Consider the following 16,019-nt stretch of genomic DNA (forward strand, 5'->3'; position numbering starts at 1 on the left):
ATTTTGTTTATGTAAAATTTTGCCTCATACGTATATATTGGTTCTGTTTTAGGTGAAGAATTATGTATTTTTGTATATCTCTAATCCTAGGAAACCAGTTTATAGAATGGCAAAACTATCACATAATTGTGTTAAGAAAATGCGATCTAGCTATTTCTGTGTATTTTTCCAAGTTACATGCATAAAATATCCCTAAAATCATCTAACATTTATTGTTATTTCTAGTTAGAAGAAAGAAGGCTTTTATTAAGAGTTTGTGGAGGGGCTGGCCATGTGGCCGAGTGGTGAAGTTCGCGCACTCCGCTTCGGCGGCCCAGGGTTTCGCTTGTTTGGATCCTGGGTGTGGACATGGCACTGCTTATTAGGTCATGCTGAGATGGCGTCCTATAGAGCACAACCAAAGGCACTCACAACTAGAATATACAACTATGTACCAGGGGGGCTTTGGGGAAAAAGAAGAAGAAGAAGAAAAAGATTGGCAACAGATGTTAGTGCAGGTGCCAATCTTAAAAAAAAAAAAAAAGTTTGTGGAAATTTTGACTATCAAAGCAAGAACATATTGTCTTTTCCTTTTTTTTTATTCTTATGTTCCTTTTTAAAATACAATTCGCTGTGTAAATTTTAGTTTGATCAGTGATTATTATCTCCAATGTACTTTGGCACTACAGAGCATAATGATGGAGAATAAGGAGATATCTCAGTTCTCAAAAAGCGTGTGATCTGATTGAGCAGGCAGCACTGACAGCCATGAACCATTTAGAGAATGATTAGGTAGAAGCAGTCTTAGAGCCAACAAGTACAGTGGGATTAAAAGGAACACGCTGATCACTATTCTAGGCCGAAGAGAGTGTCTGAATGAGTTCAGATGTATGTTTTCACATGGGAGCCACTAAGTTATCTGAAGAAAGAGGGTGTTTTCTAGGGATATAGTGCTGGGTATTTATTTTGGATCGAATTCTACTTTGTGTGCTCTGTTTCTTTTTCTTGTCCTTTCCTTATGCCAGGCTAGACTGTTGTGTTACACGTTAGTTCTTTGAAATTATATGAGTTTGTCTGCTCTCTGTGGTATAATTGCTTAGCTCTCTAGGAAGGAATGGCGTTTGACCTTTTACATATATATATAGATTGTACTATTTTTATAGATTCATCACATTTGTGAAATGTGCACTTGTGAGATATTTATAAATGAAATCATGTTTTCCCTTTTGACATTCTTAATAACTTTGGATATTTGTTTCAATGTCATTTTGTGTGTGTCCCTTATAGGTGAAAAAAAAACTGGGCACAGAGAAACTAAGTAAGTCGCCCAAGGTTAATGGCAGAGTTGCAACTAAAACCTAAGTGTCTTTACCTTTAGGCCAATCAGTTAGATAGTACATGGAGAACTTCAGCATGGAGTTACACGCCATTGGCATTTACGCATTTAAGATGAAGGTGCTCGTTCATTGCACTCTCTTTGAATTTTTGTCTTGGCTCCATACTTGATGTTTTTCAATCTTAGCAATTTTTATCATCTTTAATTTTTTTTTGTTTTGAATAGTACCAACTACATGCATTTGCTAGTGGTGCTAGGAATTCCTAGGGAGGCAACATTGCCATGTCCTCACTTGGGCCTTATTTACTCCCTCAGTTTGCAGTATCTTAAACTGCTATTTCAAATGACTGAACTTTTAGGGAGGGAGATTGCCAGGAATTTCTGATCTCTTTTTTCCATTTTATGTCTCACTGTCAATTCCCCTTTCCATGGGATGCAAGGAGGTTGCCTGTGGACAGGCTAGTTGAGAACCCTTCCTCAACTGGTGTGGGGTTAACCCAAGTCTGTTCCTCAGCACTGTCGTCCAGGGTGCTGCACAGATAAGTGGGTTGTGGATAAACCCCCACAGGAATACAACTCCCATTGTTAGGATGCTGATTTCCTACTGTATTCAGAGTATCTAATTGCATGCTAAGTTGGAGATGGCTGTATCTTTGACCTCTTTTTGTTAGTGTATTTTGTAAATTAAGTTTTGGTACAGAAAAGGCATTTTCTTTTTCAAGCACTTTTAATTATGCAGGTTTGATTTTTCTATGACTTTACCTTCTCTTTTACATTTATTGGAATCTTATATTTAAATAGTTAACTATTCTCTTGAGTTTCAGATTTATTGCTCTAATATTTTCTTTTAGCTTCAATCTACTAAGAGATGATAATTTTATAGTTAATAAAGTCTAAAAGATATATAAGCTAGCTATTTTTTTAATAAATGAAAAGTATGCTCTGCAATAAAATATCTAGAGTATCTCTATTTGGAAAGTAATATCCTCTAATTGGCCATATAATTTTTGTGTATTTAATTAGTGATGATTCATTAAGAATTTTTAAGTATTATTTTAATGACTGTAAAATGGTTTTAAATACTAGTTTCTTTTTGCATACTTAAATGTATTTGAGATTGAATAAAAAAATCGTATGACTAAATTGTTGTATGTCTATAATAATGTCTTGATTAATTAGTGTGGCAGAGAGTGGGTGTCCGAATTACTGAAATTTCTAGTTGACTGAAGGTGTATCCAATTATGCAGTGAAATTGCGTAGGATAAGGATGCTGATATTAGGAGTATGGATTTGTCTGTCAAGCTGTTTTTAGTTGTATAAATCCATAGAGGCCCCATTCTGTATCATTAGAAAAGAAAATATTTTATGAAATACAGAGCTTTAGGTTCATAATCAGGTCATTAATTGCAGTATCAGTACACTTTGAAGGAAGCCTCGTAGAATTACAGTTAACCTTGTGAACCTTTTCTGGAGGCAGTGTTTCTTAGCCAAGCAGTGAGATTTTCAGCAGAAGGAAGGATGTCTGCTGCTGACTGAGGGTTCCAGTGCTTATTGTGACTCGAAAGTCATTGAGATGTTGTTCCTTGGTTATGTGTGGTGAGGGGTTTTAGAGTGTTGTTAAATGATGAAAATGTGTACATATGTAAGGTATATATATATGATAGATATATTAGGTAGTCACTTTTGTTTTTGCCTTTTGTTAAACGTCTAAGTTCTCCAACTGTTAGTTGGCACATAAGGAATTGAAAATAAAATCTGAAGCTTCAGACTGGTTAGTTTTTTTCCTCTAATAGATGATTGGTTTTATTATTTGGCTATTTCCTAATTTTACATGAACTTTCCTGTTTTCTATCAGTTTGTCTCCTTGGTCAGAATGATTCCCAGTAGGTTTGTGACTGTGGTTATTTATTTTTGTGCAGATAGAATTATAACAGCTACAAGTACTATAATTGTGATTTTTTTTTCTTAAAGGAGGAATTCCGAGAACTTCGAGAACAGCCTACTGACCCTCAAGCTGAACAAGAACTAATTAATAGTATTGAACAAGTATATTTTTCTACAGACTCGTTTGATATTGTTAAATATGAGCTGGAGGTAAAAGAAAATTTCATTAAAACCTATCTAAAGCCTATTTTGTTCAGTGATTGAATTTGTAAGTGAGACTTGAATGCTTTTTAGAGGTGTTACATTATTTTGATACCAAGACTGGTCTTTGATGACCATATTGTGATTAAGTGAACTGTCAGCATTGTTCAAAGATGAAATTATTTTTAAAAACCTAAAATTAAGCGCAGCTGTAGAATATTGGTCCAGGAAACACGTCTATATTTTTGGTTTTTAACTGTTAGCATACAATATGTTAATATGCTGCTTATATCTTATTTTCTCTTGGCTAATATATGTTTAGAAAAGCTCTGAGACTTTTAATCATGAATGTATATTTACATACTTGTTTGGTCATGATAAATACCCCTATGCCGTAATGCCAGTGTTTACAACATTGGCATTTTAGATTTATAGGAACTTCAAAATAAGCAAGGATAGTAAAATTTGGTTTTAGATGAAACCAAATGCTGTATGAATGCATATTTTATATCCAGTACATACAAAGTCAGTCAGTCCCCAGCTCATTCCAAAGTTTCATCAATTAATTTACTGAGACTTGGAATCTAACTTGGAGTTTCCCATCTATACAATGGTATGCATTTTTGTTCCTTTCCCATAGTATCTTCCGAAAAGCCAGTGTATAATCTAGAATGTACTCCAACAGCTGCCGCTATCACACTGTAGTGCTTAGTTACCATTCATAGTATTTCAGAGGGGAAATGCGTTTTGGGTTCTGTCATAGACTAGTGGGGATGTACCTGTGGCTGGTAGAGTGGAAGGTTAGGGTTAGGGAATTTCTCACATTCTCCTGTTACAGGTCATGGAAGCAGTGTCTCCCAGCCCAGGGGCCATGGAGTTTCCTAGAGGTTGGAGGCAGCGGCAGTGGAGATAGTAGGGCTGGGTGAGAGATGGGACTTGAGCACGAGAGGGTTTGGGTAACAAAGATGTGTAGGCTTTTGTGTCTGGGGTCTAGTGGGGGAAGTGGGGAGGACAAGAGGAATGGACAGGAATGAGATGTGATACTTTTTTATGCACAGATTGCAGTTCATAACTCAGAGGTATGCAGGTAAATGAAACCAAATTAAACAATTTACTTTTTACTCTTTATTTATGGATTCTTTTTAGAAGCTCCCTCCAGTTCTCAATCTGCAAGAATTAGAAGAGTACAGAGACAAATTGAAACAACAACAAGCTGCAGTAAGTAGGAAATATATTTCTTTCTGACAAAACTGTAAATGAAACACAGCTGAGAGGTGTAATGTTTACAGATTTTTATGGTTTAATTAATATATTAGCATATTAAACAAATCTTATTATTTAACATGACTTTGACTCAAATGATACATTTATATTAAAATTTAATGTCTATTCAGTTTCCCTCACATCACCTTGATAGATTTGCTTCTAGAACTGGAGTTCTGTCTCTGGCATCCTAAACGTGATCAAAGAATTTTGAACTTTTTTTCAGGTTACTAAGTACCGTGAGCTCCTTGTCATGCATGCATGACTTCCCTACCCATGGTTTTGTCATGGAGTTTTCTTATCTCACAAAAAAAGGCCGCCTCTTCTAGTTGAAATAGGTCCAAAGAGAATACAGGGCTAAGATTCAGAAAGTCTGAATTGTGTGACATTTACGCACACAATTTTTAATTGTGTGACATTGGGACAAGTCAGCTTTGCTAAATCTCTTTTATCTGTGAAGTGATGGGTTAAGCCTACATTTTCTCTAATGCTGCAAAATTCTGTGGATCTGTATTTTTCTCACATTAGGCTGAACTCTTTGTATGAAACTCAGACTATACTGTAGAGGATTAAATAATGGTAGTATGTTGTCTTGTTAATTTCTTTTAATACTAAAGCAATAAAAATAAATATCTATTTGAATTTAAGATATGATTTTTAATAGTACATCTGACAACTAAAGGAAGATATACTTGTCTTTCTTTTGTGCTACAACCAGAGGTCTCAGTGTGTGCTGGAATCTCCCAGGGAGTAGCAGCAGTGGTGTGGGGAAGGGACTTGAGCCCTAGAGGGTTGGGTAGTAGAAATATGTTGTGCTTTTGGAGAGATTTCAGTGAAGGGTGGCGTCTTTTGCCTCCTCTTGGTTTCAGCATGTTTAAATATGTACTCCTCCATCTGTGTACTTGATGTGGTAGTATTCTTTTGGAGTGAGTCCCATCAGAAGGGCCGTGTAGCATATTGACCTTTGGAATTTGGTAAACCTGGTCTTGAATCCTGGCCTTGCAACAAACTAACTATGGGGTCATGGATGATTTACTACTCTGTTTAAGATTACTTATCTGGAAAATGAGGAAGCATGTAACTCATTTTAATAGATTGTTCTGAGTACTAATTAAGATAATGTAGGAAAAGCGCTTAGTACACTGCCTGGCACAGTGCAGACTAACAATACTTACATCGTCTGTTTTTTTGAAATAACTCAATTTAGTAAAATTAAGTCGGTTTCTGTCTGTGTACATATATACAAATTCATAAGTAAGCAAACCTATACATATCTGTACAATTCAAAGTGGATTAAGAAAATGTGAAAGGATTATTGCAACAGCTGAAGGTGCATGTAATGTTTTGTTCTTAGTCGGCCTGGGGAAGGGGAGCTAACTGGGTTTCTTGTGCAGACATTCACTAAACGCCTTCAGTGTGCCAGGCTTCGTGCTGGATGTGGTACCTATGTAGTGTAGTCTGGCAGGGGCCCCTGAACTTGCAAAATGGGAGCCTCATGTTCAAAATCACTGTAATTCTAACTTGCATACTTTAACATTATTCGTGGTATTGACCAAGAAAACCTTAGATATCTTCATAGCACTCCAAAAAACATGCGTTTTCAATTTTTCAGAAGTAGAGGACCAAATTATTATTTGTCTTCTTATGTGCAACAAAGGATCTAAAGGGTACAAGGACTTTCTCTGTTTCCCAGATATTGTTTCCATAAATTCACTTGATTAAACATTTCTTTATCTTCACAAGTACATCTTTTTAAAGCAAATCCTGTACTCTTAAAAATGGTTACACTTTTGTGCATGTTGGTTAAGTCAGATAATGATACTCATATTGTTAATGGTAATAATGACCATTTATTGAGTTTCTGTTACGGACCGACTGCTGTGCTGTGTGCTCTACCTCTTTTACTAATTTCATAGCCAGAGAAATGTGTGTGGCCATAGCATGCCAGTATCTGCTGTGAAGTTATTGGGAAGTCCTGTGGAATATTTTTGCAAAAATTTTATATGTAAAATGTAGTAGGAAGCATGAGACTTTTTCTTTTATTTCCTTTGTTTGATTGCATGTTCTTATAGGTCTCTAAAAAAGTAGCAGATTTAATCCTTGAAAAACAGCCTGCTTATGTAAAGGTAGGATAATATTTGTTATTTTTAATAGTAAAATATTAAAAATGTTTGAATGAAACTTGAAATATTTTAATTTATTCTTTTATCTATAGTTCTCTAGCAACATATTGACTCTGTTTGGGGCGGGAGGGGTGGTGTGTGTGTTTCTCTCTGATTTAGGGGAATTTACCAAACTGAAGAAGTGAAAGAGTTTTTGTATCTGATTCTGAAGTAATCTGGTTTTCCAAACTTCAGCAGGGCCAATGAAAATTGCTTCTATGTACTTGGTAACTCATAGATCATCAATAATGATTGCTCAATGGTGATGTAACAATCTGCCTTTAAAATGTGATAAAATTGGGACTGTGTAGCCGAATCTACCTTTTCATCAGAAAATCAGAGACTTCAAAATCTGTTGAAGTATCTAACTGTTCAGATGAAGACATTCATTGTCAGAGCATCTTAGCAGACAAATCATATTTATCATATCCTTGATTCCCTTGTTGGGTAGAAACGTTTAAATGGATGTATTATTAGTATTTGTTTATACCCGTCTAAAACAGGTTGGGTCTAGATTTCCTTACAAGCAATACTGACTAAATATTTTGTCACATGTCATTGTGAAAATCAGTTGGAAGTAGTTATTTAAAATAATTTTGTGAAAAATATACCAACAACTTTCAGGTTCCAGTATTTTTGTTGCTACTTTGTTTTCCAAGCAGGCTTTTCTTTGAAACCCACTAAAGATTTTGTTTAGAGTACCATATGAATAAGAAAGAAAAATGAAAATGCCTCAAGCAGTAACCTGCGCCTCATCTTTCCATAGGAACTTGAAAGAGTGACCTCATTGCAGACAGGTCTTCAGTTAGCTGCTGTTATCTGCACAAATGGGAGGAGGTATTGCATTTGATATTTTGTCTTTAAGCTGGAAAACATTTCAAGAAAAACCATGAAACTATCATCGATAATTGATTTTTTTATTGTGACTGTGGTTTCTAGAGTACCATTCGTTAACTGAACATATATTATGACCTAAAAAGTACACCAAGAAGTTGTGTGGGAAATGTCTGTAAATCTAGTTATGGTGAGAAATGTTACTGTTTTTATGTTGCTTAGATCAGTGCTTCTCAAACTATCTATGGTGAAGGACCAGTTTTTTTTTCTTTTTTAACTTCCAACTTGTTACAGACTATTATTTTTGTAAAATGCAATAAAAAAATTACTAGGAAAATGAAATACAAAAAACCCCTGACCAAATACATACAAAGTACAGTCCCAGTTTTTTATTATTAGATTCATCAAGCATAAAATTATTCTGTCAGCTTTTGCTGTAAGGGTTTTTAAATGGGTATTTTCAATTTCTGTACTTTTCTTGTGGTGGCCCAGTAACACTTTGAGGATTGGCACTAGTCTACCCACCAGGCTTTGAGTAATGCTGGTTTAGATTGAGCCGTTTAATAAATAGTTTTTCAAATATTTGTCAAATAGTAGTCACAATTCTCAATTATAAGAGTAATCCAGGATACTGCCTGATTAGTTGCCTAATGGTTCTGTGTAAATAGTATTCTTATTATACTAGAAAAATTTAATTATTTATTGTTCACTCTTGCAGACACTTGAATATTGCGAAGGAAGGTTTTACTCAAGCTAGTTTAGGCCTTCTTGCAAATCAGAGGAAACGGCAGTTGCTGATTGGACTTCTGAAATCTCTGAGAACTATAAAAACATTGGTATATACAGGCTACTTTTTAAAAATTAACACTTAATTTCATGTTTGAAACAGATTTTACCTTTGATTTTTGTTTTTTCAGCAAAGAACAGATGTGCGCTTAAGTGAAATGTTGGAGGTAAGTTAACAGGGCTTGGAAATTTCATAATTCTAATGATATTAAATAGAAAGATAATAGTGAAAATAATTCAGACGTGCGTTTTCCTCAAATTGGTATATGGTGTAAAGAGCATTTTTAGACATGTAAAGTTACTTGCTCTAGAGCATTTTTCTATTGATATCATATACTCCATTTAGAAAAAATTTATTTAGGGAAATGTTTAGTTTGTAGCAGTGTGAGAATGTTAACTTTTATTATCTTTTGATAGTATTTGCCCTCAAATAGCGATAAAATTAACTTTTCATCTAACATATAGTAGTGATTTCAGGAATAGGTCATATGTTTGTTTGGTATCTCATATATTAATTGGTCTTCTGAGTGAGCCATCTACTTTCTCTTTGATGCTTTCTCAGCATTCTCTATTTCTGTTTTATGGTTCACCAAAGTGAGTGTTTGTAATATGTGTGTTTCCCCATAGTACTCGAGCTCCTTCGGGTAGGTACTTTGTCAGCATCTCAGCATCCCCAGTGGTTTGAATTGCATTTGTTGAATTTAGATATGAGGTTAAGGAAAATTTTTTTACGGTTTTCTGTATAATCACTGTATTATTTCCAAACTGTTACTACTAAACCAGGGTTTGAGAAATCCATATGAAAAATTCATTTGGCATTAAATTACTATTTAGGTGATAAAAATATTGCAAGGCTATTAATGAATATTTCACTTCTTTCCAAATTTATTTATTTAAAAATATTTATTGATTTCTTGGTCGTAGAACTGTTGTGTGTTGATTACAAGTAGAATGCATATTGTTTTGGAACATTTTATATAAACATTACTGAAAAGATAAATTTACAGTTAAAGAACACCTTCCCTGTGAAGCAGCTTATAATGCTATATGGGCTTTATTCACTTGTCATGGTCTTAGAGGGTAGTTACTATGTATTCAAGGGAACAGGATGTTTTTTCTGTGCATATATTTTAGGCCCGGAGCTAGTTGTCTCTTTATATTTTGTTATTTGTCTATCATTGGTATTCCAATCCTTATTTAAGAGGAATTAAAACTTTCTGGTTCTGTAACTTTTGGATAGAATATGAACAGAGATTTTTTTTTCAAGGACTTTAAGAAAAATGTTTCCAGTCTAGTGACTTTTATTGTTACCTTAAGGAGGAAGACTATCCTGGAGCTATTCAGTTGTGCCTGGAATGTCAGAAAGCTGCCAGCACTTTTAAACATTACAGTTGTATAAGGTAAGGTGATATAAAGTTTTTAAAGCTGACTCTATTGTCAGTTTTTGTGTAGGAGTTGTGTAACATACTATGTTAATAAATACTGAAAATTAATATTAAGTGCTGTGTTCCAGTTTAGCATTCTTGTTCATAAATGGAAAGTACAATAAAATCATAAATAGCAATTCTTAATGTGTGAAAGATCAGATACTTTTTAATTCTGCCCTTTTTTGTCACCTCATTGAAACTCTTTTTTTCATATTCTTTCCAATCTGATTGATTTCATTTTTATGGAGTACTAGAGAAGAATGAATTATCTGTTCACATCTCCATTGCATCTCTTGGGAATTCTTCCTCCTTAACTTTGCCCAGCTTATAAATATTGAGAATGTTATTGCAGTGTGTTTTTCAGATCCACATGGTACAAGTGTTTGGCTCATCGTGATAAGAATTCTTTTGCAACATTTAAGTGTGACTTCACTGTATATAATAGTCACCTTTGTAATATTTAAGTGGTTACGTATTTAATGTCTTACATCTTTTGTTTGATTTTTTTATAAAATGTACAATGTGAAAATGGCTGCTACATTCTTTGCTGTTAGTTCTAACTTTAATGGATTTTTGGTCTGCTTAAAATGAAAGTTTTGCATTACCGGTGACAGTACCTCGGGTAAGGTCTAATCCCCAGGTGTAATTTCCATCATTCCTCTAAAAACATCACAAATAAACATACAACCTAAGTAAAATAGTGTGCTTGCCAAGCAAACCTAGTTTTGAATTAAATTCATACTTATTCTAGAATATAGTCCCTTAGTCTCTCCTATATGGAAATTCTGGCGATCAGTGAGCATGATGCACTGATATTGTAGATACTCATTGCGAGTATCTGAAAAGTCAAAGGATTATGAGATCAAAACATTAAATTTTTTCTTTTAATATACTCTTACATCATGAGTCTCTGCTGGGTATAGAATAACGGCTAGGCCTTTACCCCCTAGAGATGCTATTTGAATATTAATGGTGTATTTTTCTTTAGGATGATGCATATTGAAGCAACACACCTTTTTTTTTTTTTACTTTTTATTGAGATTATGATAGTTTACAACCTTGTGAAATTTCAGTTGTACATTTTTGTTTGTCAGTCATATTGTAGGTGCCCACCTCCCACCCCCCTTTCCCTTGGTAACCACTAATCTTTTCTCTTTGTCTGCGTGAAGCAGCACACTTTTTATTTGATTAGGAAATACATAGTTGGGTAGTACCAGTAATATTTTGGCATTATCCATTTTGACAGTGACTGTCACTATTAAAAACTTCATTATGTCATTTATACTTTTTAGATTGAATGAATAGAGAGATAGCTCTAATATGTTAACTGTATTTGCAAATTTCTAACAAGGGCTTCTGGTCCTGAAAAAACATAACCACTCATTTAGTTCATTTTGTGGTGATAAATCTGTTAGAGTGAAAAAAGCTTATTTATGATTGGCTAAAAATAATTCAGGCAGTTATGTATTTACTGAGTGTTTATTATATGCCAGGTGCTTTGCTTTGCAATTGGCTGCATTGTGATGAACTGTACACAACGTAATCAATATAATCCTGGTTTTCTAGAGTATGTCATCTATTAAGAAGGACTTGGATTGAAGTAGCTGCGAGTGTGATGGGCCTTAGAAGGAAGTTGAGCATACAGTAGGAGCATTGGGATCTAACACTCCTTCGTGGGTCAAGACTAAGGAGGACCTGAGGAGGAGCAGGAGGAGTTAACAGGGCCAAGATATGAGGGGTTGTGGATATGAGATTATTGGTATCACGATGAAGTGTTTGTTGCAGAGATGTCAAGCAAAATGAGGACTGGAAATGTCAATCTATTGGATTTATAGCAACAAAGAAGTCAGAGTTGACATTGTTGGGGACAGATTTGGTTCAAGTATAAGTGTAGGATGAAGATATTTTATAAAGAGGAGAGATGTGGAATTGAGAGTTCTGGGGAAACCTGAATATTTGAAAATTGATGTGAAAGACTGAGAGGTTGAAAAGAAAATAGAGAATATAATAATGTATTAAGACTGTAGGGGTTATAGCAGAGATTGAGTTTTTCAAGCTCACCATCTATTATAATAGGAAAGAATAAGTGTGGAAATTTGGTGGCAGGAAATTGAGGGAGTAAGTGACATGGACACACTTTATTTTTTGCATTAATTAAAAATTTTAGCTGTGCTAAGGTAAATATTTTACTTGACAAGAACTAATTATAAAAAATGGTTTTGAAAGAAATTCTTATTTGGGCTTTTAAAAATTGTCATGAAGTGACTTCTAAGTACTTTTTTATTAATGTATGTAGTGATATGTGGGGGAGGTGTAACTACAGTTATCTGACCTAGTGAAAAGTTTTGAAGTTGAAAAACCTATAATGATGATTCAAATTAATAATTGTTTTATTTTAGATAATACAGTATCTAAGAAGTATGCTACATTTGCATATGTGAGTCATGCATGTAATAATAAAAGTTTGTCTTATTCTCTGAAAATAGGTAAGAATATGTGTACAGATACATTAAAATGCCCCAAGGAATTCATTGTAATGGGATTTTACCTTAGGTTTCCCAGGAAAACTATTAGAGTTGTGTTTTTAACTTGGTGATTTAGTGGCAATGTCAGAGTGACTCAGAGAGCAGAGCCTTAGTTGGAATCGTTTGGTGGTGATGACACACCTCCACCCACAGTTCTTCTCCCCTCTTCCCTGCACTGCTTCCTTTGCTAGCCACCATCATCCTGCCTTTTCCCTTCACCTCTTATTTGACTCTTTTGCTCCTAGTTGGGAGAGCATGAGAAGTTTGTTTACTTCTTGTAGATAACGTGCTGTGGGATATTGCAGTAGAGTCAGTTGATAAGTGGGACAGGTTGAGTCCATAAAAATGAGAGGAATTTCATTCTAACTTCCTTTTATTTTTGTCTTTATTAATTAGATGCACCTGTTTTATTTTATGCATTTATTTTTCTTTCCTTTTCTCTCTTTCCTCTGATCTTCTAAACACAGTATTGTACCTTTTCCTGAGCTCTCTAGTTGGGCCTGTTCAGACATGATCCATTAACACTTTAAAAAACTCATTTAATTTACCTGGAGTTGTGGAATTTAGCCAAAGCAAGATTTAATTTTTGCTTGGACCTCAGTGAATCAGAGTGAAAAATCATTTTACACTCTGGTAATCATAGGAATAGTAATTAATTTCCAACTGAATTTATGCTCTCATTCTCTTTAGCATTTAAATTTATTTTCATTCCTGCTGATGACTAGAGGATTGTGAAAAATACTTCCTTTTGAAATGTTTTTTAAAAGAACCACTCTAAGATTCAGAGCATTTCTGGATTCTGGTGTGATATATATATATATGTGTGTGTGTGTGTATATATATATATTTTCTTTTTTTTTTTTACATTGCAGGCAAGTTCATATATATAATATACCTGCTCATCTACTTGCTAATTTTTCCTTGGTAGATTATATGTTCCTTTTTTCTTTCACATCGCTCATTTATCGGAAATAGAGTTTTTGGTAGAGGGCAGAGACTCTGGTCTTAGGAGTAGATTACATGGAACACCTGAGGGCTGACTTGTGATTCTGAATTTGCTTCTGCATAAACAAGCATTGGTGGTATACCCAGTAAGTCTCAGATTATATGACTACGTAGTTTAATACATGAAGTACCAAGTAATATGACGCACCCAGTTGATTGTGTAGGGGAGGAAGACAATCCCTCTACCCTCTAGGTGCTTCTGGCTGTTCTAAGAATTAAATTGACGTGAGTCAGAATAACAGGAGAAAATCAGATGAGGTTTTATAACATGTATGCATGGGAGGAACCCAGGAAAGTGGAGTAGCTCGCCAGAATGGCTAAAGCCCACCATAAATACCATCTTCAGCTAAAGACAAAGGAGGATGTTGGGGGTAGTGGTTTGGGACTTCAGAGGGGAGGAAGGCAATTCACATGGAGATGAAAATGCATATGTTTATTAAACAAGTGTTTGCTGGGCCCTCTATAGACAGTGTGACCCAGAGACAGATTATACATTACACTACACTTATCTTATGGTATTAGCTCCTTCCTGGAACAGGCCTTCTATCTTAAATTCTTTTAGGCAGTTAGGGGAAAGGTCAGTTTCTTTCAAAGTCTTTTGTTGTTAAAAATAATCAAGCCAAACAGACACATTTCGAGGTGGCCAATTCTGATCCCCAGCAATTAAAAAATGAAAGAAAACTGGTACCTCTTCCGTATCTTGTACCTTCCTTGAGATTTACTGTGTTTACCAGTTTTGTTCACTTTTATAACTGACAGGGAACATTTTTACATTATTTGACATTTCTTGAGTTTATGGACAGAGAGTCATATAGTTGGGATTTACTGGGAATAAGAATCAGAGCACATTTATGTTAAACTATGTCTGAATGAAGCATTTAATTTCTTTTTCACTTGAAGTGTATCTAAATTAGTTTCAAGAAAAGTTATTTTATTTTTTAAAGATTGGCACCTGACCTAATAACTGTTGCCAATCTTTTTTTTCCCTGCTTTTTCTCCCCAAATCCCCCTAGTACATAGCTGTATATTTTAGTTGTGGGTCCTTCTAGTTGTAACATATGGGACGCCGCCTCAACGTGACCTGATGAGCAGTGCCATGTCCATGCCCAGGATCCGAACCAGCGAAACCCTGGGCCACTGAAGTGGATCACGCAAACTTAACCACTCGGCTATGGGGCCGACCCCGAGAAAAGTTGTTTTTAAAAATTGAAACTGCATATTATTTTTTGTTTTGCTTGAAAGGAACTACTTCAGTGAACCTGAGAGCATTCTGGGTTATGCACGTTACTATACAAAATTGGGGTTCTCTACCTGATGCTCATGAAATAAGCCGATTAATTATGGCATCAGCCTTTGGGAAAAGAGATCAGCTTTATTCTGTGAGATTGATCTGTAGGAGAACAGGCTGCCTGAGTCCTCAGATCTGTCTCCCTGATTCAGGATCTGGGGTGAAATTTAAGAGGTTAGGGAGACCAGGCTGGCATGTGGAAACACTCGTGGGACAGGTTTTGGTTGGTGGGCTTCAAGCATTTATGGTAAGGTTTTATACATTTATGACAGGGTTCTAAACATTTGCGATGGGGTTCTAAACATTTTTGATGTGGTGGGTAAGGAATTTTAACACTGGATCTTCCTGAATGAGGGACCCCTTGCTTTTAATAAGAGTCCTACTTTCGAGTTCCAGTTGTGTCCCAGTCCTTGGATTCCATAGGAAGGAAGGAGGATCTTTGGTTCTGAAGTCGTTTCGGGTCAGGATTTCTTCTTTTGTGCATGCCCTGGCTACATGACTTTGCAGATTTTCTGTAAGGCAATTCGTGTTTTTTTTTTTTTTTGGTATAACCCATTTATTAAGGTCTTTAAATTCTGTCAATGATGTGTTGTTTTCTTTTTTGAAATATTTTATTGAGGTCATAAGGTTTTATACATTGTGTAATTTCAGGTGTACATTATTATTTATCAGTTTCTGTATAGACTGCATTGTGCTCACCACCAATAATCTAATTTTTATCTGTCACCATATATATGTGCCCCTTTTCTTAATCACTATGTTGATTTTCTTAAACACTATGTTGTTATGGAGCCTCAAGGAACTGGTGACCCACAAGTGAGTCCTTTTGCCCAGAGCTGCCTGTGCCTGTAGAATGATACTGGGTTTGGAATAGCAGAGCAGAAACGTTATTCATTGATCAATGAATGGAGGCGGGAGAGCTTGTGCTCTAAAACACCTTCTCTCTGAAGAGAAGGTGAGCAGGGTTCTTATGGGATGTGAAGGGGGAGGAGTCTCTTTGTCATTACTTGGGGTGGGGGCAGTTGGGGCATGTGTAGATCTTCTCTTCTTGCACATGGCACCTTTTGCACGTGGCATCCCATCGCCATTTTGGACCTTTCTGGTTTAGCCCAGTTCTGTCATTTAGCCACCTGGCATTGTTCTGCCTTGGTTCCTATAAGCAAGCCCAACTTAAAAACAAAGCATTAGACATGGAAGATGTGTTAGGGACTTCCCTGGGTGACAATAAGAGATGGAGTCGGTTGAACTGGTCCTGGAGGGGCTGTTACTGAACCGGGTTTGGTTTTTGCCCGTTGCCTGGAAAGCTAAACACCAAGATGATGAGATTGC

At 35.5% G+C, this 16,019-nt stretch overlaps 1 protein-coding gene across 5 annotated transcripts in view; it reads left to right on the forward strand.

Moving 5' to 3' along the window:
* Positions 1-16,019, forward strand: part of VPS50 (VPS50 subunit of EARP/GARPII complex) — a 131,672-nt gene that overhangs the window by 17,959 nt on the left and 97,694 nt on the right. For all 5 annotated transcript variants that reach the window (XR_011437799.1, XM_001492642.6, XM_023639202.2 and 2 more), the window contains 7 exons: positions 3,287-3,409; positions 4,547-4,618; positions 6,736-6,789; positions 7,592-7,662; positions 8,378-8,495; positions 8,577-8,612; positions 9,763-9,845. Coding sequence is in view for 4 of the 5 variants with exons in the window: in XM_001492642.6 (XP_001492692.1) it covers positions 3,287-3,409; positions 4,547-4,618; positions 6,736-6,789; positions 7,592-7,662; positions 8,378-8,495; positions 8,577-8,612; positions 9,763-9,845 (557 nt within the window). In the remaining variant the exon portion in view is untranslated. The remainder of the gene's footprint in view (positions 1-3,286; positions 3,410-4,546; positions 4,619-6,735; positions 6,790-7,591; positions 7,663-8,377; positions 8,496-8,576; positions 8,613-9,762; positions 9,846-16,019) is intronic.

The sequence above is a fragment of the Equus caballus genome, chromosome 4, assembly GCF_041296265.1.
Source record: "Equus caballus isolate H_3958 breed thoroughbred chromosome 4, TB-T2T, whole genome shotgun sequence".
Taxonomy (NCBI): Eukaryota; Metazoa; Chordata; class Mammalia; order Perissodactyla; family Equidae; genus Equus; species Equus caballus.